Source organism: Dromiciops gliroides, chromosome 4 (genome assembly GCF_019393635.1).
Source record: "Dromiciops gliroides isolate mDroGli1 chromosome 4, mDroGli1.pri, whole genome shotgun sequence".
Classification (NCBI taxonomy): domain Eukaryota; kingdom Metazoa; phylum Chordata; class Mammalia; order Microbiotheria; family Microbiotheriidae; genus Dromiciops; species Dromiciops gliroides.
Genome location: NC_057864.1, coordinates 96003734 through 96029019, shown reverse-complemented (window position 1 = coordinate 96029019; position 25286 = coordinate 96003734). Strand labels below are relative to the sequence as shown.

The 25286-nt window shown below is 35.5% G+C and overlaps 1 protein-coding gene across 3 annotated transcripts in view; it reads right to left on the bottom strand.

Moving 5' to 3' along the window:
• PTPRC (protein tyrosine phosphatase receptor type C) overlaps positions 1-25286 on the bottom strand; it is a 134164-nt gene that overhangs the window by 47312 nt on the left and 61566 nt on the right. Inside the window, exons 2-11 of one of the 3 annotated variants that reach the window (XM_043963516.1) lie at positions 20064-20087; positions 18209-18412; positions 16548-16688; positions 15155-15298; positions 14292-14378; positions 13233-13256; positions 8434-8619; positions 7268-7396; positions 5559-5723; positions 2867-2989 (exon numbers count right to left, since the gene is read on the bottom strand). In XM_043963516.1, coding sequence (XP_043819451.1) covers positions 2867-2989; positions 5559-5723; positions 7268-7396; positions 8434-8619; positions 13233-13256; positions 14292-14378; positions 15155-15298; positions 16548-16688; positions 18209-18412; positions 20064-20087 — 1227 coding nt within the window. The remainder of the gene's footprint in view (positions 1-2866; positions 2990-5558; positions 5724-7267; positions 7397-8433; positions 8620-13232; positions 13257-14291; positions 14379-15154; positions 15299-16547; positions 16689-18208; positions 18413-20063; positions 20088-25286) is intronic. The other 2 variants (XM_043963517.1, XM_043963518.1) reach the window with 2 other exon arrangements.

Below are 25286 nucleotides of genomic sequence, written 5' to 3'. Positions count from 1 at the left end.
CTGAATGTCAGAGCCTAGGTTTGCGCATCTACCAAGTGCCTGAAATTGAACCCAGATATTTCTTATTCTAGATAGATTAACAGTTGCAAAGTACTGCAAATTCCTTAAAATAAGGACTTTGGTTATCAATCATTTTCTGACTCTAATATTGGTGTTTCTTTGTCCCCCTTATTATGCCCTCTCTCTCTTTCTGTTTTCATTTTCTTCCTATTTGATGGCAAATTTTTCTCTGTTGCCCAACAACAAAACTAAATCTTTCTATTCTTAAAAAAAACAACCTCCCACAATTGTACTATTCATGCCAGATATCAATCCTTAACTCCTTAACTCTTCTCTCCTTCTAAGGCAAATTCCTTAATAAATTTGTCTATACTCAATGCCTCCTCTTTCTGTCCTCTAACTCTTCCAAAACTCATGAAATCTGGCTTTCCTACTCGTTAGGTGACTACAACTGACCTCTGCAAAGTGATCAATGATCTTTTTTTTTTTTCAGAGCAATGAGGGTTAAGTGACTTGCCCACTGTCACATAGCTAGTAAGTGTCAAGTTTTCTAAGGCTGGATTTGAACTCAGGTCCTCCTGAACCCAGGGCCAGTGCCTTATCCACTGAGGCACCCAGCTGCCCCAATGATCTCGTAATTGTCAAAGCTCTTTCTTGAGTCCTCTTCTCTTTCATTTACATTCTCTCATATGATGATCCCATTGGCTCAATGGGTTCAATGACCATATCTATACAGATGATGCCAAAATGTGTATATTCAGTACTTAATTCCCTCCTCACCTCTATTCTCTCATCATGGGACCTGCCTACTGAACACTTAGGATTTGTTGTCCCATAGCAATCTCAAATTCAACATTTGAAATAGAACTTTCCCCTCATCTCACACTATATAAATGCTAATTAGTATTAGTATTATTACCTATAGGATTAAATATAAGCTTCTCTATTCTTCACCACTTGGGCCCTTCCCAGCTTTCTAGACTTTTCTGTTTGTTTGTTTGTTTCTTTTTCTTTCTTTCTCTTTCTGTTTCCTTCCTTCCTTCCTTCCTTCCTTCCTTCCTTCCTTCCTTCCTTCCTTCCTTCCTTCCTTCCTTCCTTTCTTAATTTCTTTCTTTCTAGCACTTAGCACAGGGCCTGGCACATAGTAGATGCTTATTAAATGTTTATTTAATAACTTGATTGCATACCCACTGTCTTCTGATATTGATATGTTGATGTTCACCATTGAGTTTCAACCCTCCTTATCCTGACACCATCACCACTACTAAATGCACAGCTTTTGCTACATGTTGCCACATTGGGTCCATGTCTGTGGCTGGGCACTCCATGGTTCACCCAGGTCCAGATAATTTTTTTTTACATTTAGAATTTTATTTTCCTAAATTACATGTAAAATGTAGATTTTGACATAATTTTTAAAAAAATGCTTTCTATTCTTTTCACACAATATTGACCTCTATATACTCCATGTTTAACCATATCTACCTACATACTAATCCTTATATACAACATGTTCTCTCTCATCTCTTCCCAGTGTCTATACTCCCATATCTTCTCAGTGTCTGTACTCCATGTCTGGAATGCTCTCCTCATTTTATAGTCCCTGATTTGATTTAGGACACATTTTAAATGCCACCTTCTGCAGCAGGTCTTCTCTGTTGCCCATTATGCTGTTTAACTTGTTATCAAATATTTATATATCGTATATACATGTGTAAATATGTATATGTATACACATATGTGCAGAGATACAAATGCATGTGCTGATACATGCATATCCATACATGTTTTGCATGTATATTATGTATGTTAATGTTTTAACAAGGGAAACATATATACAAGTAACAAATACAAGTAAAAATGTGTGTATATGTGTGTGTATATGTCAGCACCTTCCATTTGAAGTTATTTTCACCTAAATTTTATGTATCTTTTTTGTACATAGTCATTTACCTGTTATGTCCCCCATTAAAATGTTAACTCCTTCCTAAGATGAATTCAATGACTAAGCATGATTCCAGAGATTGAACAGAGAACTCCCTGCTATCCACCTCCTGACAGAGATATGATGGACTCAATATATGGCATGTGGTATACATTTTGGGGCATGACCAATGTGAGAGAATTTTTGTGTGACTGTATATTTCTTATGTGAATTTTGCTTTTTTTCATTTTTATCCAGAGAGGAGAGGAAAGAAGACAAAATAAATATCTGTTCATGGAAAAAATAGAATAAATAGTTTTTAAAAGAGTAAGAGCTTCTTGGAGCAGCTAGGTGGCGCAGTGGATAGAGCACTTGCCCTGGACTCAGGAGGACCTGAGTTCAAATTCGACCTCAGACACTTGACATTTACTAGCTGTGTGACCCTGGGCAAATCCCTTAACTCATTGCTCCCAAAAAAAGGGGAAAAAAGAATAAGAGCTTCTTGAGAGTGGGAACCATATTTTGTCTTTCTTTGTGTGCCCATCACTTTGCTATAGCACCTGGCAAATCGTAGGCACCTAAGAAATGCTTGTTGAGTAACTGATTGACTTAAGGTCAAATATTGTTTTGCCTTTGCCATTGCATTTCCAGCTTTAGTATATTTCCTGGCACATAGTAAAAACTTGATAAATAACTTTTAATTGATTAATTGATTCAAAGCCTGAGACTTGGAATATAACAGGTTAGAAAGATTAGTTAACTCTGCAAAAGATCTATTAGTTTTTGGTATATTAAAAGTCAGTGAATTCTAGAGTTTATGGTAGACCCTTCTTTGCAAGTTTCATTACCCTAGCTGAGTAGATGTCTCTATGGTAATCTGATTCAGTCAAGATTCCCCAAAAGATCATAGAATGGCCAGAAATTACACTCATTATAAATTACCTTTATCAGACTCGTTATACTGGATGATAATGCCATGAGAAACATTTGGAGGGTTAGCCCAAGAAATAGAAATTGATGTGTTAGTTGATGATGTACACTTCAAATCTGTAGGCGCTGTGGGAGCTATTAAAGGAATGGGAGATATATGATATGAAAATGTTAATGTGGAAAGTATTTTGTAAATTCGAAACATATCTGAATTCATCAGTTAATAAGCAATTTCATAATTCTATGACTGGTTCAATTCTTGATACCAATTAATTACTGTCCTGCTCTTCCCAGTACCCCTGGATTTCAATGGAGTCCAAATTTGGAGATGGTACCAAGGACACTTTTCAGTGACATCAGTTGTAATGACAAAATAATTATTTACTGTACATAATATTGGGGAACAGTGTTACTACGAGTCCCACATTTATAAATTTGAATATGTTCCTACAAACACTCCAAAGAGGTCTTGTTCTTACATGGCAATCTCAGTGAAACCTGTAGAATCCTTAGTTTTGAAAAAAAAAATTGACAAATTTCAACCAATATTTAGCACATGAGAAATAAATAACTACAAAATTATTTCAAATTTTACTGCTATTTCTACCAATTATTATCATTAAAGCATAAAACAAAACAAAACTATCCCAGCTATTGAAATAATATTTTCAGCAAAAGTATACAAAAGTATGAAATTTCCCTATAGGTACAGAACTTTAATCACAGTCATCAGAAAATGACATATCAAATGAGAAAATACATGCAATAAGAGGACTTTCTATACTTTAAAGAAGTTCTATTTAAATTTTTTTTCAGTGGTCCATTGTGCCCAGTTAACTAAAATTGAGGATCAAGGGATATTTTTTTTTGTCTTCCACAAAAAATAAAATTCTAAATGTTAATTGCTAATTCATTAAATCTAATAATATTTTAACCCTAAAGCATTTCTCTGGATACCAATGTCCATGTTTCTTTCTTTCACAAATAAATGAAAAGGATATAGTTCTAGGAAGTTTCTGAAATTCAGTTACATCAAAGCAAACAGAGGTCTTTATTTTTTCCCCTGTTTTGTTTTCTTCTTCCATGAAATAGAAGAAAGACTCTGTCGTCTGACACACAAGTAGAGTGATATTACTTATTTCAGGATGGGGTGGAGAGTTGGGGGAAGACCTGTTACATTTATCTATGTGGGAAACTCCTGGTGTGGGCCACCCTTTCACTGATGCAGATAAGGATTCATCAGTGAATTCAAATCTTAGGCAGTGAGAGTATGTATGTGAGAGGCAGGCCTTAAATTCAGCTTTTCTTGAGTCTCTACAGCCATCCTTTGAGACTGGCAAGATAGTTGATTTCCAGTTACATTCTTTAAATTTTCAAGAGTTGTACACTCTCCAATATATAATAATAATTAAACAATGACCATTATTCTTGTCCTTATAGCAAAGGAAATAAAAATCACTTGGAGAAAAGATGATATACATGTCATTCTTGTCCTTCTTGCTATGAGATACGTTCTGGGATTGCTTTCAGTGAACCTACCCAAAGTGAGTTTGCATTCTATTTCTTTCCTTACATCTACAAAAAAGCAGGCTTTTTAAATCTCTCTGTTCAATAAAAGTCTGTAAGATTAATACCAGGATAGTGACTTGTCCTGGGATCATTTCTACTTGAACCTCATCAAAAAATGAGAAGAGGTTAAGATGGTCCTGATGACGGTGGTGGTAGTGGTGGTTGTGGAATCAAAAGGCCCTCCATGGATGACCTCCTCATGAATTTAGCCAAGAACTATAATCATAACAATGATTTGTTTGGCACTTATTTGTTATGTCAAAAGCAACAAGAATAATAATTTTTAAATATTAAATGGATCTGGCATCTCACAAATAAGGCATTTTCCTTCAACAGTGTAGCTCACAACCCATGCATAAGTCATCATGACTCTCATTTATTATTGTCTATAGCTCTTCCACAAAGGAACTATCCTTGCAATAATAAGATACTTTTTACATTTTTACTGGACCTGTGATTTTATCAGTATAAGGAGATCCTGAAGAGGACCTTCCTCTACCAAAATAGAGAATCCCTTTCTTTACATATTGCATTAAAAAAAAATTGTTTGGGGGCACTGAAGTGTCTTTTCCCCCATCACATAATCATCACAGGCCAGAGGCAGAACTTGAACCCAGGTCCTCCTGACTCTGAGGCCAGCTCTTTATCCAGTAAAACATGTTGCCCCTCATACAGAATATATATGATCTGATATCATTAAAATAATTTTTTAAAAATCCATGTCTTATGTCACTTGATCTTAACAATAACTACAACAGGTGCAGCTAGGTGGCACAATGGATAGAGCACCGGCCCTGGATTCAAGGGGACCTGAGTTCAAATCCAGCCTCAGACACTTGACACTTACTAGCTGTGTGACCCTGGGAAAGTCACTTAACCCTCATTGCCTCGCAAAATAAAAACAAAAAACAATAACTACACCAAATATGTAGGGTTTTTGTTATTTTACAAATAAGGGAAAAGACTCAAAGAATTGAGGTGACTTTTGTCCAGGATCACACACTTAGTAAAGTATACCCAACCAAAAATTTTCCTTCCAATTCTACCACATCTTTTCATCCTCCTATTATCATTTACTGAGGGTAGAAAGAAAAGGGGAAAATATTATGTTTACAAATTGAAATATTACACTTACGTCCAAAGTCTGTTGTAATCTCCATTTTGCTTTGTTTAAAAATATGTTTGTTATAACTAACAGAGGCAGTGCAATTATAATGTTGTTGAGGGATCAAGTTAGAGAATTTTATTTCATCCTTTTGTGTTTGATTGTTCTTTCCTTTGGTAACAGTCTTGTTTTTACCTGGAAGAAATAATTATCATATTTACTGGAACAAATCCAATATGTTACTGATCCTCTATGTACATTTGCAATTAACTCTATGGACCTAGAACACTGAATGACCCACTGTAAAAACCAATGACTGATATTTTTCATCAGTGCTAATTAAAGTTCACTCATTCACCTGCGGATGAGATGACCTGGAAAACAGTTGATTCCCAGCAATCCTTGAGCCTTGAGACTTCTGCACTGCTGTGCTTTTGAAGACTACCTTCCAACACTATTGAATTTGCTGTGATTCTTTAACCCTATCCCAGAAAAATTGATTGATGCTTCTTGATGGACTCAGCCCATGTCTGAATTCCCATTCCTCTGATAAGTCCTCAGTCATGGCAGGTGAACCCTTCTTAGACCAGGCAGTGACTCAACTCTGCCTTTTCCTTTGCTCCTTTTACTCCCTTTCCCAGTCCCCCATTGTTCCTTAGCTTCAGTTTTCTGGTTTGACAAGAACTCAGATTCCAGACGCCTGGCCTACCCTCTAGTCTTTCAGCAATAGCAGACCTGGACAGTTTACTGTGCGTATGCTTTCACCAACTACAAATTCATCCAATGTCTTAATTTGTGGTGAAACATGGGGCAGAAGGGGAGCATTGTGGCATATATTTGGATATCAGAGATTCTAAGGAGTATTGTACGCTTCCCAAAGTGGTCTTTTATTTATCTTACTTCAAAGTAGAAGTTTATTTCTACTTTATAAGAATTACACCATGCAGGTTGATTGATAACCGTGATTGAACTTTATGGTGCATCAAACTACTCTAAGAGAACCACCATGTACAATTATGGGATCTCAAAGGGTACAAAATATCAAGTAGTTAAAAGGGAATAAAATTATTGTGCTACATTGCACATAAGTTACATCAACACTCAAGGCCACACCATCACACAAGTTATTTTATCATCTTTTCTAGGTGTTTCATTATGACAGGGCACTCAATAAAGTGATCTTTTAATATAAATCTCTATATATTTTCTAACTCATTCTAGGAAAATATAATAATAACTTATTGTAGTATTTTAGGACTTGCAAAGCACTTTACATATACCATCTGAGCATTGCAACAATCTTGTGATGTAGGTGTTATCATTGCCTACATTCTACAGATGAGAAAATTGTGGCAGACAGAGGTTAAGTGACTTGCCTGGGATGACACAGAAAGTAAGCATCTGAGGCAAGATCTGCACTCAGGCCATCCTGGCACCAAATGCAGTATTCTTTTTACTAGGTCACCTAGTCATACACTTCTTTTGTTATCCACCCTCTCCCCTACACAGTAATATGCTATAAATGCTGATGAATCGATTCATTTTTAGGTAAGTGTTTTTTGAATAATTTTTGGTGGTTTCGTAAAAAGTATTATTAAATGTAATGAAGGTCTGCATGGCATATAAAACAGCCACTTTGTGAATCCAGAACCCAATCAAGTATAGGAATATTTTATTTTACAACCTAGAAAGACTTGGGGTGGGGGGAGGGGAATTACCCAGAAACAATGTGTTCTTACATTCAAAGTTGAACGATAAATTAGCTCTTTTGCAAGTAAAATTTTGATCGTTAAACATCCATTTTAAACTAATAGAAACATTTGCTTCTTCAGCTGCTGTTATGTCTTGTAACTCAAAATGCTTTGGATCTGTTGAGATATAGAATAAGAAATATGTTATAATTTACATTTTATAATTTTAGTGTAACTTATGCCAATTTACAAATACTTTTAGTTTTCCTGTGACATGAATTAGAGGACAAATCTTTTCCCCATCTTACAAATGTTAGATCTATTAAGACAAATCATTTTTCCTCTCATTACAGGGAAAAGTGAAATTTTATGAAACTCTTTGCCAGGTTCTATAGTCAGTCATAGACACATTCGATTGTTTCTAAATAATCACATAAATATTATAGTGTATGTGGATGACTAACCTTAGTCAAGATAGGAAAAAAACTTGCTAGTAGAAAAATAAGAAATGATTATGTCTAAAAGAAACCATTAATTCAATTTTTTTTCAAAAAGGGTTTTTTGTTACCTACTTGTAGACTAGCAAAACCAAGTCATCACAAATGATTATTTATCCTGTTAAATATAATCAGGTTTTGTTTGCTTGCCTATTTTCCAATAAGGAAGGGTCCCTCCTCCACCAAAGTCCTAATTCTAACAGGATTCTTAAAGACTATACTTGGGGGTCCCTAAATTCTAAAATCTAGCAAGGGTGGACTATGAGCCAAGAAACAGTATCTGACTAACTTAATTCAGAGAAACTCATCACCATAAATGATATATCGCTTTATTTGTTTGTTTATTAAGCTACAACCCCTAAGGAAGGCTGTGTACTAAGGTAAAGAGCAATTGAATTTGCATCTGTGGAAGAAATACCCCAGTGGATGCAATCCTTGAAGTACTATCGAGAAGACTCTTAGGCAAACAACTCTGGAATTTGCTAACTTGAGAATGAGTTCAAGCAATATAGTGACATCCCCCTCTGAAAGTGGGAGTGAGGTGGGGTGGTTTTGGTCACTGGGAAACTTCTTCATAAGTCTGTTGGGTAAAAGAGGAGATGAGGCAGAAATCTAGGATTGGATTGAGCTGGGTGATGGGAAAAAAGGGTGGATAACAGCATATATGCTTGGGTAAAAGTAAGTATGGTTATACCATGAAATGAAATGGATATTTACCTGGTGGCACATTTAATTGAAAGTTTTTAAAAGTGGTATTTATGTTATGCGTAGAGCATTCATTTAGGTTTGGATAAGTGTCATTGAAAGTTGCAGAAGTACATGGGCTGTCCTTTTTGATAGCAAGTTTTGCAGTATAGCTTCCTGCTTTATAATTATAAGTCACGATGATGTCTTTGTCTGGATCTGAAAGGGAAAAATAAGTTTAATTTCAGATTCAACATAATTAAATGATCATATTCTTATGTTACATGTACACCCTGTGAGAGAGAGGAATGCACTTGGGGAAAAGGAAAGAGAGGTGAAATGGGGGTAAATTATCTCATAAAAGAGGTGAGAAAAACTTTTATAATGGAGGGGAAGGTGGGAGAGGTGATAGTGAGTGAGCTTAACTCATCAGAATTGGCTCAAAGGGGGAATAACATACACACTCAATTAGGTAAAGAAATCTATCTTAAACTGCAGGAAAGTAGGAGGGAAAGTGGATAAGGGAAAGTGGATAAGAGAAAGGGGAGGAGTGTGGGATAGAAGGGAGAGCAGATTGGGAGAAGGGGGTACTCAGAAGAAAATAATTTTGAGGAAAGACAGGGTGAAAGGAGAGACAGAATAGAATAAATGAGGGGATAGGATGAAGGGAAATATATTTATCAATGGTAACTATGAAAAATGTTTTAACCTATTTCTCTGATAAAAGTTTCATTTCTCAAACATATAAAGAACTGAGTCAAATTTATAAAAATAAGAGCCATTTCCAAATTGATAAGTGATCAAAAGATATGAACAGTTTTCAGATGAAGTAATCAAAGCCATCTATAGTCATATGAAAAAAAAATCACCTAACTCACTATTGATTAGAGAGATGCAAATCAAATTCTTAGGTACTACTACCTCATACCTATTAGATTGGCTAATAGGACAGAAAAGGAAAATGACAAATATTGGAGGGGATGTCAGAAAAATGAGATGTTAATGCACTGTTGCATTAGTTGCATCAGTTGTGAACTGATTTTACTTTTCTGTAGAACTATTTAGAACTATGCCCAAAGGGCTAAATAAATCATGCATACCCTTTGCCCTAACAATACCAATACTAGGTCTGTATATAAAGAGAGGTAAAAAACAAAAAAGAAAAAGAACTATATGTACAAAAATATTTATAGCATCCCTTTTCTGGCAGCAAAGACTTGAAAATTGAGGAGATGCCCATAAATTGGGGAATGGCTAAACAAACTGTGGTATGCTATTATGATGAAATACTACTATGCTGTAAGAAATGATGAGCAGAATGTTCTCAGAAAAACCTGCAAAGACTTACATGAGCTGATGCAAAGTGAAATGTATTGTGTACAAAGTAACAGCAATACTGTAAGATGATCAGCTGTGAATGATTTAGCTATTCTCAGCAATACAATGATCCAAGAAAATACTGAAGGACTTATGTTGAAAAATGATATCCATCCCCAGAGAAAGAACCACAGGTGTCTGAATACAGATTGAAGTATATTTTTAAAAATATTTCTTTTTCTTGAGTTTTTTGTCTATGTTTTTTCACAACATGATTAATATGGAAATGGTTTGCATGACTAAACATATAACCTATATTGAATTGCTTGCCTTTTTAAAGGGGATGGGGAAGGGAGAGAATTTGGAACTCAAAGTTTTAAAAATGAATGTTAAAAAATTTTACATTTAATTGGGCAAAAATATACTAAGTTAACAAATAAAAAAACAATTATACCATGTACTGATTTCTTCCTTACCTACTAAGAGGACCCTAGACATCTAGTCTTTGGATAATGTCATCATTTTCAATGTTCCTATAAAGAGGAATCTGTGCAGAATTTTGTCCAGCTGTGTTTATTGAAATGACATTATACTTTAGAGGTGATATAGTGCTTTCTTCTCAACAACAATGAGGAAAGTGGTATGTTATTATGTTCATATTATATATAAGGAAACCGAGGCTCAGTGACATTAAATGACTTTCAAGTCATATGATGAAGTTTAAACTCAACTCACATCTTCCTATTTCCAATCCAATACTGTTTTTTGCCATCCCAAGCTGCCTTATAGTTCCTCAAAGCCAGTACTCATGGAGATGGTTCTGAATACTAGAGACTTCTTATAGAATCTGATTCTGTGTGTGTGTGTGTGTGTGTGTGTGTGTGTGTGTCTTTCTGTCTCTCGGTCTCTGTCTCTGTTTCTCAGTCTCTGTCTCTGTCTTTATATGTCTGCTATATGTCTGTTTCTGTATTTATCTCTCTGTTTCTGTCTCTGTCTCTGTCTCTCTATCTCTTTCCATCTCTGTCTCTGTCTTCATCTCTCTGTGTCTCTCTGTCTCTGTCTTTCTCTATCTCTGTCTCTGTCTCCCTCCCATCCTCTCTCCATTCTTCCCTCTCTCTCTCTATCATGATTATTCCTTTAGGGCAAAGACTGTTTCATTTTCCATTTTTGTTTTTGTATCCCCAGTATATAACACAGTGCTTTGCATACAGTTGGTACTCAATAAAATGCTTATTGTTTGCTTGCTTGCTTGATCCCCAAAGCCCTCCCTCCAGCCATCTCCTATTTGTTTTTCCTTTATTAAAACTTAGATTACAGTGAAGAGACTTGCCTTGTCAATAGTGCTAGCTGCTGGCATTAGCTTCCTAACAATATTCCAGGCATAGTGCGGGGAAATCACAAGGAATACAACTTGTTAAGTATTTCAACATTCTCCAAAATTGGTGATTACCTAGGCTGTGTGATCAAATAAGATCAATAATATGCCAAAGTAGAAAGGATCTCAGCAGACAACCAGTCCAAACCATACCTAAGGAGAATCATTCACTATTACACTACAAGTAGCCATTCAGTTGTTGCTTGAAGACCGCAAGGAACAGGAAAGTGGAGATGCCCAAATTCCCCTGATACTTTTAGACATTCATAATTTTAGGAATGTTTTCCGCACCTCAAACCCACTTTGTCTTTTTACAGCCTCTTCCCATTGCTCCTTGTTCCACATTCTGGCATCAAACATAACAAAACTATCCTCTCATTGATGTGACCGTCTCTTAAGGACTTGAAGATAGCTATCATGACCCTCATGTTCCTTCTCTTCTGTTTGCTAAATTTTCTCAATGTTTTCATCATTTCCTCAAACAGCATGAATTGAAAGTTTCTGGTTACCCTAGTTTTCTAAAATGTGGATCAGACCACTGAAAACAATATTCCAAATATGCTTTGGTGAAGACAGAGTACAGGGAGACTATTATCTCCTTATACCTGGAAATTATGTCTCTTTGAATTAATTATTATAGAATACTTGACACTTTCCAAGTTTCATATGTATCATTCATTTGATCTTCACAAAAACCCTATGAAACAAGTAGTGTAAGTAACATTAAATTAATTTTAAAGGAGTCTACAGAACTTAAGTGATGACAATAAAGATGAAGGCTAAGCATGGTAAGAACATTATGAACTGATGCAGACTAAAGTAAGCAAAACTAAGAAAACAATATACCAAATGAATATGGGGGGGGGAGAAGTCTAGAAGTAGGAGAAGGAGAAAAAGAATGAGGAGGAGAGGGGGTGGAAGGAAGGAAGGAAGGAAGGAAGGAAGGAAGGAAGGAAGGAAGGAAGGAAGGAAGGAAGGAAGGAAAGAATTATCTGTGATTATAAAGTCTAATTTTGGCCCCAGGGAAGAATTGAGGAACATAACCCCCTCCCTTCATTGCACAGGTTACAATCTAAGGATAAAGAATGTTTCTTATACCCTAGCTTCTTTTTTAAAATATATATACCCTAGCTTCTCAAACTATAAGTCGCAACACCATATGGAGTCTACATAACTGAATATGGGGGTTGCTGCAGCCTTGGCTCTGAATACATAACATGCACACTTTAAACTGTGCATGCCATTACAGGGTCACATAAGAATTTGTCAGGCAAAAAGTTTAAGAAGTCCTGGCTTATACAGTCAGACACAACTGAGGTATTGGTTAGTTTTGTTGACCTATTATTTTTTCTCTCTTTTTTTCTTTTTTATAAGTGACAGTTTATTGGGAAATGGAAGAAGATAGGTGTATAGCACATTTAGTGTAATTTAAAAACAAATAACTAAATAAAATAAAACTGGGGAAAAGACTAAAGATAAAAGGTAAGACTAGAGAAGTTTTGATTTGTCCAAATTCATAAGCAGTTCAATTATAGAGCCACAGATAGAATTCCAATCTTTTGATACCCATTTCAACAGAAAAGAGAGGAAATTTTCAATTAATTAAGTAATTATTTTAATGAAACTGAATTAGGTATAAAATAATGGTAACATATTTTGATAAGTAATTGCTGGTGAGGAAATGGTGGTGGGGAGCAGCTAGGTGGCACAGTGGATAGAGCACCAGCCCTGTATTCAGGAGGACCTGACTTCAACATTTAACACTTATTAGCTATGTGACCCTGGGCAAGTCACTTAACCCCAATTGCCTCACCAAAAAAAAAAAAAAAAAGGACATGGTGGTGGGAAATAGCTATTTCTTATGTGGAGAGGGTTGAGGAACCTGTTTTTGTTTTGTTTTTTAAATGATAAATGAGACCAAAAACATATGTTCAAGAAGAGGAAGAGTTAGTAGAAAGGGAGAGATTATAAGATCTAAGAAAGATGTAATAACAGACTGAAAAAAACCAGGAATAATTTGTCTAGGACAGTGTTAAGGGCATAGGTAGTTTGTTTAATTTTATAGAGAAGAAATACCTCTTCCTCTTAAATAGGAATAAAGATTAATCAAGATACATATCAAAGGCAAGATTAAGCTTACCACATTGCTCAGGTCTTGAACTAGCTAGAAGAGAAAAAAAAGAAAACAAATTATCATACTAATTTCTCTATGACTACAATGCAATTGTTATCCCCTGTCTTCAGATCTAGTACTCTTTCTTACCATTTAGTAAAATTATAATAAATGACAATTAATGAGCATAGACTTTTAGAGCTAGAAGGGAACTTAAGAAGCATAAGATTTTGAATCAGAAAACTTTAGTCTAGATCTCAATTCTGCCACTTAACCTGTATGACCTTGTACAAGTCACCCACGTCCTCTGGGTTTCAGGTTACTCCATCTTTATAAGGACAGGGCTTACAGCAATGATCTCTAATTTCCTTTCAGTTCTTAAGGATTATAATTCTGTGATCCAATTCAATCCCCTCACCTGTGCATGAGGACACTGAGGTCCAGACAGGCAAATTGGTAAAGGAAGGACATATGGGTGGTAAATGTCAGAGCCAGGACTCAAATCTAGGTCTCCTGTTCAAAAGGGGATGGGAAAGCTGCCATCATAGTGAGATATACCTACTACTGCGAATTTATGATTGGTCTCTGGATGCTCCTCCTGCTTCTAGATGTCCATGCCTTTCAGAAGCTACATAGGTATCAGTTATATGTCTAGAGCTATTTGATAGTAAAATTCTTTTAGTTTCTAGAATGATCTCTTTACTTGTTAGCATCTGGACCCATTATACAAAAAACAACAACAAAAACAACAACAACAACAACAAAAACCCACAACTACAACAACAAGTTTGGGCTCATTTGGCCTTAATCATGGACTGACATTAAGGTTTGCATAAGCCATTTTTTTTTCATCATAAAAATGTAAATTGTACCAATGGCACTCATGGAGAATAATTCTCCTGGACAATTTAACTGTAGAACCCCAAAGATCCTGATTTTTTTTCACTGTTTTTGTTCCTCAGTAGCTGAAGATAAAATTTTCAATTACATTCAGAAAAAAAAGAAAGTTGGGTAAGTTTAGGGCTCCTCTATGGGCAGATTTCCATGCAGAGGGTGTTATGATTGCAAAATATATTAGTTTGTCACCTGCTGTTGAAGCATCCATGGTAGGGGTGCTTGAGGTGTAGCTTATGGTAGTTGTTTTTGTTTCAGTGACCATAGAAGCAGAAACATCTGCAAGAAAAGCAACAGAAAAATTGATCATTAACAAATGAATTTGCTATTTGGAAACAGAAAGGGAAAAGTCTGTACCTGTATTCTAAAAACTAAAGTGTTTTCAAAAATATGAAACACTGTTCATTGAAATATTTTTCATATCAGATGAAAATTGACTTACTCTTGAAATTAAAACAAGCAAACAGATTCTGACAAATTCAATCCCTCCTAATTTATTTTCTCCAAATGCAATATAAATCACCAGCATAGTTGATCTATCTATGAAGTACGACTATTCTAATAACTTCCCTAAAAGACAAAAGTTAAATGATTTGTCCAGGGTCACATAGCTATATTCATGGCCAAAGTCAGGATTTGAATTAAGGGCTTCCTAAATCTAAATCCAATACTTTATTATGTCATGCTACCACTACAAGATCGGTTTCATCCAAATAAAAATGGAAATTGTTTACAGCACCATTCTTAGCTAAAATGTACAGTTTTGTTAGCATTCAGAACATAATGTCCTTAGCCTTCATGCGACAATCCTTATTTATTTTTTGCATTAAAATCAGATTTTTATAATGAACACTCAAAACCAAGAAAAATGCTCAGTAACAATTGGAAAGGCAGTTTCTTTTAGTGCTAATATATTTTCAAGCTTCTGAAATTTGTATAGTTCAATATGATAAGCTATATTCCTTATGAATGAAAAGGGCTATTTCTAGGCTTACCCTGGTGAGGCTCACCCATCCTACTATCTGGAAATTTAATTGTGAGAAGAAGAACCAAACCTGAAACATTATCAGTGATGGTGATGGCAGTAGTGAGTGAAGGAAGAACAGCAGAGCTGTTGCGTGCTGGACTGAAATCTGTTACTGATGTTGAGTTTGAGTCTGCAGGTAAGGATGTGGGTATAAGCATTTCTGGTATATAATCTATAGTGAAGAAGGAATTGGCAACTATTATTTCTTTCTATCACATAAAAGCAAAGATTTGAAATTCAAAGCCAACATTATAACTGTATCTATAAAGAACCTGAGTGGCAAAATTAATTCGTTTCCATGTATTCTTTCATTTCCAGACCTTAGAGTATATAGCAAACACTGACTCCAAGCTATACCTGCTCCAGACACTGAGAATAAATGGAAGAAACAGAATCATCACTGGTACTTAGGGCAAGTACTGCAAAACACAACCCCCAAATCAGTTTTTAAGGCCAAATTCAGTTGTTGGAGAGTAGAAAGAAAGGCTGTAAACTGGGTCACAAAGTACTGTGGGAAGAGCAAGAATCTGAGAAACCAGAAGACCATTACTGGGGAGGTTGCTGCATGGAGGGTGTCTTGGGTAGGTATGGAAAGAAGCAACTCTGGAACATGGCTTCCCATCTGATAACTTCCCATTTACAAGAATTATTCTTACTAATTGGTAGGTGAGTTAATTTCTTTCTACCTGCCATCAGTGCCTTTAAATTTTTTAAGCCCTGGGGAAAGCTCCATAACCTAGCCCTAGTTATGACTCAGAAAATCTTGGGCTGATAGAATCATAGCCCTAGAACTGGAAAGGCCCTCAGAGGTCATATAATCTAATACCCTTCATTTTTTCAGATAAGAAATATGAATTCTAGGTGTGGTAAATGACTTGCCCAAGGTCAAACATTAGAGGCAGATTTTCCATCCAAGTTCTCCAACTCTAGAGTCAATATTTTTTTCTCTGTGCCAGATGTATCACAACAGAGATAGTACCCTCTAATTTAATTAAACAATCAACAAATATTTATTGAGCATTTATATTTTGAGAAGGGTTAAGATCCTATAGGAAAAAAGATAAGAATATAGGTGCTGAGCTGATGGACTGAGGATACATTGATCTTCATTAAGATCAATAAGCGATCCTTTCACCAGCAATGCCATCTTGAATGAAGAAAGATATAGCATATATCACAAAGCAAATATCACAAACCCTTTCCAACAGCTACAAAGCTGTCTATTCATCACAGCTGGATTCTCTAAAACCTCAATTTTGAGAATTTTAGATATAGTAGTTGAGCCTTTCTATATGGTCACAATCCTACAAGTATGACTAAAACTAAAATAATAATAAAACATATAAGTGTGCAAGTAAATTCTGAGGAAGCGCTAGGTCATTATGGGTGTGATTTGCCACATGCAAAGGAATTGGGCAAACCTGTTGACTTATTTGCTCTATCAGCGATGAGTGTGGGAGAGACAGCAGGACTGCTGCTGAGTGTTTGATTGAGAGATCCATCGGAGAGAGCGTGAGAGGCTGCATGGGTGGTAAGGTGAGTGCTCTTGGTTGGTGACATACCTGAGGTAAGAAAGTGACATAGTTACATTAGTTTCTCCCTAATTTTCGGCCAGCTACTCAAATGCTAAGAAATTATGGAGTGGGATTTTCCAAGGGTCCTCCACATTGTGAAAGCATCCTCCTCTGCCAATCTAAGAACATAGCTAAACCCAGATAGGTTTAAAAAAAAACCACTCCAATGCTGCCCTCTGGTTTTCCTCTTTTCATATCCCCCTAAAGGTGTTCTTTCTTTGATACCTCTAAATTTAGGTCCCCAGGAAAAAAATCCATTTTTGGCTCTTTGATCCTGTACCTGTTGAGAAACATATCAGGAAGGGGGAATGAAAGAAGAGGGAGTCACCTGCTCTTGACTCAGATGGGGGTCCTTCATTTTCCCTGGGTAAGTGATATTGTCCCCTACATCTGATTCTGAAGACTCATAGTCAAAACTCCCCTTAAATCAGGTCTTTCCCCAATTTTTTGTCAACCTAATCCCTTTAATGCTGATGTGGAAAATCTTCTCCATGGCTGAGATTGCATAGGAATTCCCTGGGCTCCTGGTGAGAGGAACTACTTAATGGAAAGACATTTTCAGCACAATTTGCCCTCCTAAGAAAGGTACCAGATATGCCATTTTTTTGTGATAAAATAAGCCTGACCATTGGGTATGGTAGGGAAGGTAAATATGCTTTCCTTACATTGTGTTCATGGATATATTTTATACTTGTTGTCAAACTATGTATTATTTTAAATCCATTCTCAGGGCCCAGCATGCTCCATGAATCCTCAAGAAATTGTTTTCTTTCCGGATTTGAGCCAGGAATTTAAAACAAAGAAAGGTAGCCATTAGTTGGAAGTTATATCTGTTAACTTAACTTGGCCAATGAGTGGAGCTCATTGCTAAGCTAAGGTGGAGCCAGGAGATAGCATAAATTTGAAACACCATATAGTCATAGGATTTAGAGTTAGAAGGAACCACAGAGGTCATTGAGAGTAACCTATTCATTTTAGGGATAAGGAAAATGAAGCATATATTCTACAGAAAAATCTTGGAACTCCAGTATTATCCAAGTAACCCATGATGATATGGATGTGAGTGAGTTCCCATTGGCAAATTACCCATCCTGGCCTGATATATTCAGTCCTATATTTGAGTCCCCTTGCCATAGACCTTCAGCTTACCTAAATGTCAGGTAATTCAAATCCCCTCCCAGAGAAACTATTTATTTGTGGTGGAGGAATGTGGAATTTTGAACAATGAAGGACAGCGGTTGTATATGGGTTATAAGGGAGTAGACAAAAGGCTACCTGTAAATAAAAGTAAAGGTAGAGAAAAGGGAAATGGAAAAAAAATTGATCATCTTTCATTCCTTCATAACTTTGACAAGGTCTGCCAAAGTCAACGTTCTCTCTTCCTGACCCATCATCAATATAGCTTTATATATGATCTTCTGTTCAAAAACTCCCAGAATTCACTCAAAGAAAATTCTCTTTCAAGGCTCACGTTTAAATATGTAATTGACATTGTCGCAAAAGCCAACCTGTCACATCAGTAGTTAAAGTTCTGGCATTATTGCCAGATTCCGAGGATACATCAGGTGAAGTAATATGTGAGTTAAGAGGAGGAATGGTCATTGTGGCACCATTTTCTCTTTCAGAGATGCTTGCGGGTGAGAATGCAGTGGAGTGAGTAGGTGGTGGGTCACTTGGAATTGAAGCAATGAGCTTTTCAGCCTCAGTCGATCCTGCTATGTGATGGTAGGTAGAAGAAAGCAAAAAAAATTATATATGATAGACACCTTAACAAGGGAACTCAGCAGAATTAAACCCCAGCCTTTGATTATTTTCTTCTCTAACAGGCTAAGTGATGAATTATGAGCAAAACAAAAGGCAGTATCTGCCCTTTCACTATGCATATCCACAAACATCATCATCTATCCAAAATGAATAGATAATAAAAGATTGAAAAGAAATTAGCATCTGGTTAAAAAAGAATCAGCAAAAACAAGAGAACAGCTTCAAGTGGTAGAAAGAGAAGAAACTGCCAAGCTCAAGTTTGGTTGAATTCAATTTCTTCATGTAAGTTGCTAAAATCTCTCTCCATATTTTTCTCCAAGCCTTCCTGCCCTTCTCTCCAGTCCTTTGCTAACTTCAGCTACTACTTCTCTTTTTTGAAGAGTCTTTGAATTCAAACAACGAATATATTCTTTAAATGCCCAAATGGGTAACATAAATGGCTATGCAGTATGGTCTTCTTTCTTTGACAGTTGACCTAAAGGATGTCATTGGGGAAAAACATTGTAATTAGTATCCATAGCATAAACCACAAAACCATAAGGATTTCCCTTTACTTCTCTTAGTAAACAATTATGAACCTCTCGCTCACATATTTGTTTCAATTGATTAGAATTATCTTTTATTTTCTTTCTGTATAGTTTTTCAATATAAATTTCATAATTTGCTACTTATGAAAAGCTATACTTCTTTGCATTTGTAATAATAATCTTTATACAAGGAATGAGAAGTTTTCAAAATAGAGAAACCTTATTTAAGGGGTCAAAATCATGTGGGAAAAATAAAAGAAACAGATCATCCCTATCAGCCTGCAAGCTTCTGGAGTTGTACCAAAGATGGTTTCAATGAGCTTACTGGGGATGAGATTAGATCTTAATGATTGTATTCAGTTACACTGCAGTTATTTCATCCATCCATACAGTAGTCTGTAGAACAATGAATATTGGAAAATAATAACAGGATAGAGACTTCAGGACTATTTCTATCTTGACTCTTCCAAAAAGATGACAACAATTAGATCACTGGAGCAATAATAATTGTGCATCTGTACACTGCTTTATGATTACAAAGTACTTTATAGCTCAGTTGATGTGACACTATAATCTTATCCTATAATTAGTATCACCTCCTTCAATATTGAGAGGTATTCCTTAAAGCTATTTTAGGTCGATTTGGTGTCTCTTTCATATTTACTTAAGAACAAAATCAGAGATTGAAAACAATTATTGACTATGGAAAGAGACTGGGAGAGTTAGAGGGAAAGGGTAAAAAGGAATTGAAAAATTTGGAGGACAAAAAGAGGTAAAATGGAGTAGAGAAATGTGCCAAGGAATAGGAAGGGAGAGAGGAGTCTATAAAATAAAACTGGGAAAATAGAATTAAAAAGTATAAAAAATATTTTAGTTCAAAAGCTTAAGTATGCAATATCATTCATATACAGTGAAGCCAAGTCCTCTGACTTTTGTGTTTCCTAAGTGATGAAAATTGTCATTTTGAGAACACCTGACTTAGTAATCTTAGAAACATGTATGAACAATAAATGTACAATCTTCACAAATAGGTAAAACAAATAATGAAAAATATAAAAATATCAGTTCTTACCCACATTACGGTTTGTGGTTTGTCCTGTAAAAGAGAAAGACAATATATTAATAGGAAAGTACAAAGATTTTATATATGATCTCTTAGACATCACCAACCAAGCAGGACTTTTCAGGTTTTTACTACTGATCTTGTTCAGAGCTCCTTCAACTTTTTCCACTTGCAACCCTCTTTTTGCCTAATAAATGTTTATATGACCCTGATTATATAGGTATATAGAACACATATCCAGAAACCTTTTACTATTGCCAAATATTTTGTGACCTCTACATAAATTTATACAACTCCATATGGGGTCTTGACCCACAGTTTAAGAAGCTTTGATCTTATAAACTTATAAAGAAAGAGTCCATCCACATCCAGAGAAAGAATTGATCAATAGAAATATTCATAGAATAATTTTACATATATAATATACACATACATACACACACACACACACACACATATATATATATATATATACACGCACAGACATTGACATACACCTATTTGTGTCTAATGGTAGCCATCTCTAGGGTGGTGAGGGAGAAGGAAAAAGTAATTAACATAATAAATTTATTATATATTTTAAATGAATAGCAAGTTATACATAATAGATTTGCATCTTTTTATTATACTATATTATAGAAATATGTTTTAATTCCATAAATTAAAAAGAAAAGAAAAGAATTTCAAAAATTGTAATTTAAAGGAAATATCAAGTGATGTGGCCAATATTTAAAATAGTTTAGGTCCCCAAATGAGTTTTGAGACCCAAGTCATAATTTACTGACTGAAAGAGCTCTGTTTATGGCACAGAAAATGATTAGCATTTAAGCTTGGGCACTCAGACCACCACTACTATTTGGGTGAACAAAATCGAATGGGATGTTTCACCTTGTACCTATCAATCTCAGCTCTACTGTATAGGAAACATAGTGTTTGTTGCTTCAAAAACAGTAGACTGAACATGATTAAAGACCATGTTATAGAACTGTATTGCCTCTCGCTCCAAGAAAACATACAACAATTCAATGTCTTGTGTAATACCATTCCCTTTCCTTCTTTCCAGTTCTGTTATTGGATGCCATGCTTTTGCCAAGCAACAGAGCTCCTCACATTCAATATTTATCTCCTGTTAGCATTCACTCTATCTCAGGAGTTATCTTTTTTCTTCTGTTCAGTGCTTTTTTTCAGATGCTGTTCCTTATCATTAAAAAAAATCATTTTCCCCACAAAATGTTTCATGGTCAGAACTTCTCCACAAAACAAATCTTACAGCTTTCTAAAACAAAGCCCCAGGCCTAAACATCACCCATTTAAGGAGAATACTAGGATGTGATAAGGAATATCCAGACCATTGGTTCCTGGCACACCGAGGTCAAAACACAGTTTGTCATCTAGGACACCAATTTGCTATAATGGACCCTATAAGACTTCTCATCAGTATGACAAATGATGTCATACCCATTCAGCTCCACAAAATGTCTATTATTTGAACATTCCAAAGTGGACAAACAAAGCAGAAAAAAGATAAGGCAAGGCCCTGGAAGCCAAGACATTTGCGAAATTATGCAGGAGCTAGAGGGATGCAAGTAGAATATTTCTGGGAACATAGAAACTTCAACCAGACACTTTTGTTTCACCAATACGCACTATTCACTATTGATTAGATAAATGCAAATTAAAACAACTCTGAGGTACCACCTCACCTATCAAATTGGATAATATGACAAAAAAAGGAAAATGATAAATATTGGAGTTCTGGGAAAATTGGAATGTTAATGCATGGTTGGTGGAGTTATGAACTAATCCAACCATTCTGGAGTATAATTTGGAACTATGCCCAAAGGCCTATGGGACTGTGCATACCCTTTGATCCAGTAATACCACTACTAGGTCTGTATCCCAAAGAGATGATAGAAAAGGGAAGGGCCCACATGTACAAAATATTTATAGCAGCTCTTTTTGTGGTGGCAAAGAATTGGAAATTGAGGAAATGCCCATCAATTGTGGAATGGCTGAACAAGTTGTGGTATAAGAATGAAATAGAATACTATTGTGCTATAAGAAATGACAATCAGGCAGATTTCAGAAAAACCTGGAAAGACTTACATGAACTAATGCTAAGTGAGCAGAACCAGGAGAACCTTGTACACTGTAACAGCAACATTATGTGATGATCGACTACGGTTGACTTAGCTGTTCTCAGTAATACAATGATCCAAGACAATTACACAGGACTCAAGATGGAAAATGCTATTGACATCCAGAGAACGAACTATGCAGTCTGAATACAGATTGAAGCATACTATTTTCACTTTGGGGCAGGTTTTTGTGACTTTTCTCTTTTGTCCTATTTCTTCTTTCACAACATGAATAATGTGGAAATATGTTTACATGATTGCACATATATAACCTATATCCAATTGCTTCCTGTCTTGAGGCAGAGGGATAGGAGGTACAGTGGGAGAAAAAAATTTGAAACTCAAAATTCCTATAAAAATGAATGTTTAAAACTATCTTTACATGTAGCTGGGAAAAAAATAAAATACTGTTTACTAAAAAAAGAAAAAGAATGTAAGTTCCTTGAAGGCAAGGCATGCATCACTTTTCTAGGTGCTTAATAAATGCTTGTTGATTGATTGATGTAATGGAAAAGTAACTATTGAACCCCTTGATGGTATGAGCTGAAGCAGAGATAGAACCAGGGCACATTCATTTGATCTCTGATAGAAATAGACAAGAAAAGCATAGAGCTACAATAATAAATGCACTTTGGTTTTTGAAGTTTGTAAAGTTCTTTCCTCACAACAATGAGGCAACAAACTTTTGCTTATATAATAATAGTTAATATGTCTTTCCCAAAACATGTAGAACATGATTCCTTATTTTCAAAGAATGTTTATTGTTTGTAGATAAATAGATTAATACATAGTATGAGAGAAAGATCACTGAGCAGTGAGATGGATTCTGCCATGACTAGCTGTGGAACTTTAAGCAAATCAATTATCTTCTATGTGCCTCCATTTCCTCATCTGTAAAATAAATGACTTGGACTAAATGACCACTAAGGTCCATCTATAAAATCTCTGTGTTTCTAAGTCTATGCATCTCTCGTGCTGATTCAAATGGATTAATAAACCCATAGTACACAACTAAGCAGGGTGCTGTGTGTTTATTGCCATGTCGCATTTGCTATTAAAGGCAGACCTACAACTTCATGCTGATCTTAGCTTATAAATGTCCTGTGTTGTTTTTATTATTTGAGCCAGATGATATTTACTAAGAATTCAATAGATGGCACCATAACCCCAAAAAACTCCAACACATCCTGTCAGAGAGCTACTTCCCATTATAATCCTGTTGTGAGACACCAGAGGAATGGAATGGATACATTAAAAAGATGAAAATGTAGATCACAGAACATTTGATCTTCAAAGCCATGTTATTCCAACACATGTATTGTTACTGAATTTACCTTTCCCAATATGTTTCTTTTACAACTTAAAATGTTTAAATGATCACATATCAAAGTTACCCTTGAAGTCACACCCCTAAGTCCTTGATCAGAGACTAGCAAGAATATCCCTAGAATCGGTTTGAATGAAAGATGATATTTCAAAAGACAGATATAGTTTTAATTTTTTTAAAGGAAGAATGACATTTCCAAGGGATTTAAGTATTTTAGTCTGACTAGGACTGAAAATCTAATAAAATATAGCATGAAGAAAAGCAAAATGAATGCTGGCCTTGGCATCTACGCTAACTATTATAAAAGTAATTCGAAATTGTATAGCTAAAGAAGAGTGACCAAAATGTCCATTTCCTACATTTTTTGGTCTCAGGCCCTGTTTACACACTTTAAAATTACTAAGGATCCCCAAAGAGCTTTTGTTTATGTGGATTACATCTATCTATTATATTAGAAATTAAAACATTTTATGAACTGAGGTTTGACTTTTTAGACCCATTAGAAAGGTCCTTGGAACCTCCAAGGTGTCTCAACCACATTTTGAGAACTAATAATTTAGACATAAGATTGCTGAGAATTGTTCAAGACCAATCCTGACCCCAAAGAAGAGATATGAAAAAGTATCTATATCCTTTCTTTTCAGAGATGGGAGGGTGGGGACTAACATTATATATAATGTTAGATTTGATTCATGTATATATTGGTTAATTTTACTAAACTTTTTTTCTCTTCTTTGTTAATATGTATGACTTTCTGGAAGGACAGAAGAGGCATATATTGGGAAATATAGGTGATGTAAGAACCAAAGATATCTATATAGATTTAAAACAAACACACAGGAGCATATTCTAGAGAAGCGGAACACAACCATGACCCAGTAAATAACTTTTAAAGAAGATTTCAGGCTAAGAACCACTCAACTTGGGTAGCAAACTTTTTCTATGCCAAGCAAAATTCTTTCTTCTTTTGCTTATTTATTAGATCTGCAAGTTTATTTAACAGCTGAGGAAACAGATACCCCAAAAAGCTCTATAACTTGTCTGGGATCACTCAGCTGTTTGGTGGCAGACCTACCACTAGAAATCCTAGGGCTTCCGAGGCCCTAGCCCTTGCTCAAAAGAACATTGACACCGAAGAAGAAGAATAAATGCAGAGGATCTATTTGCTTACTAGTTAACACAGTCGAGAGGAAGTAAAGTCCTTGTCCAGAAGCTATTCAGTGCAGTGGCAATAAAAATCAGGATAGAAAAAACATTTCTAAACAAAAATCTGTGATTCTTGGTATGTTCTCCTTCTACCAAAGAAGATCCCAGCCCATTGGTAATAGATAACATTTATGCAATGCTTTATAACCTGTAAAATACCTTCCATAGAATTTATCTGAGGCCAAAAAAAGCCTGTAAGGTAGATACTGCAAAGATTTCTACTTCAATTTTGCAGATGAAGAAACTAAGGCTCAGAAACATGTAACTTACCTATAGCCATACATTTAGTGCCAGAGTAGAATTTTTTATCATAAAAGTATTTTATTATTTTCTAGTTACATGTAGATATAGTTTTCCACATTTGTTTCTATAAGATTTCTAATTCCAAATTTTTCTCCCTCCCTCCCTTCCCTACCCCCTTCCCAAGACAGAAAGCAATCTGATATAAGTTACATATTTACAATCCAGAGTAGAATTTTGAACCAAGGCCTACCTGACTAAATGCAGAATTATAGTAACTATGCCAGATAGCTTCTCAACCCCTTAGTGAATTTCTATGAC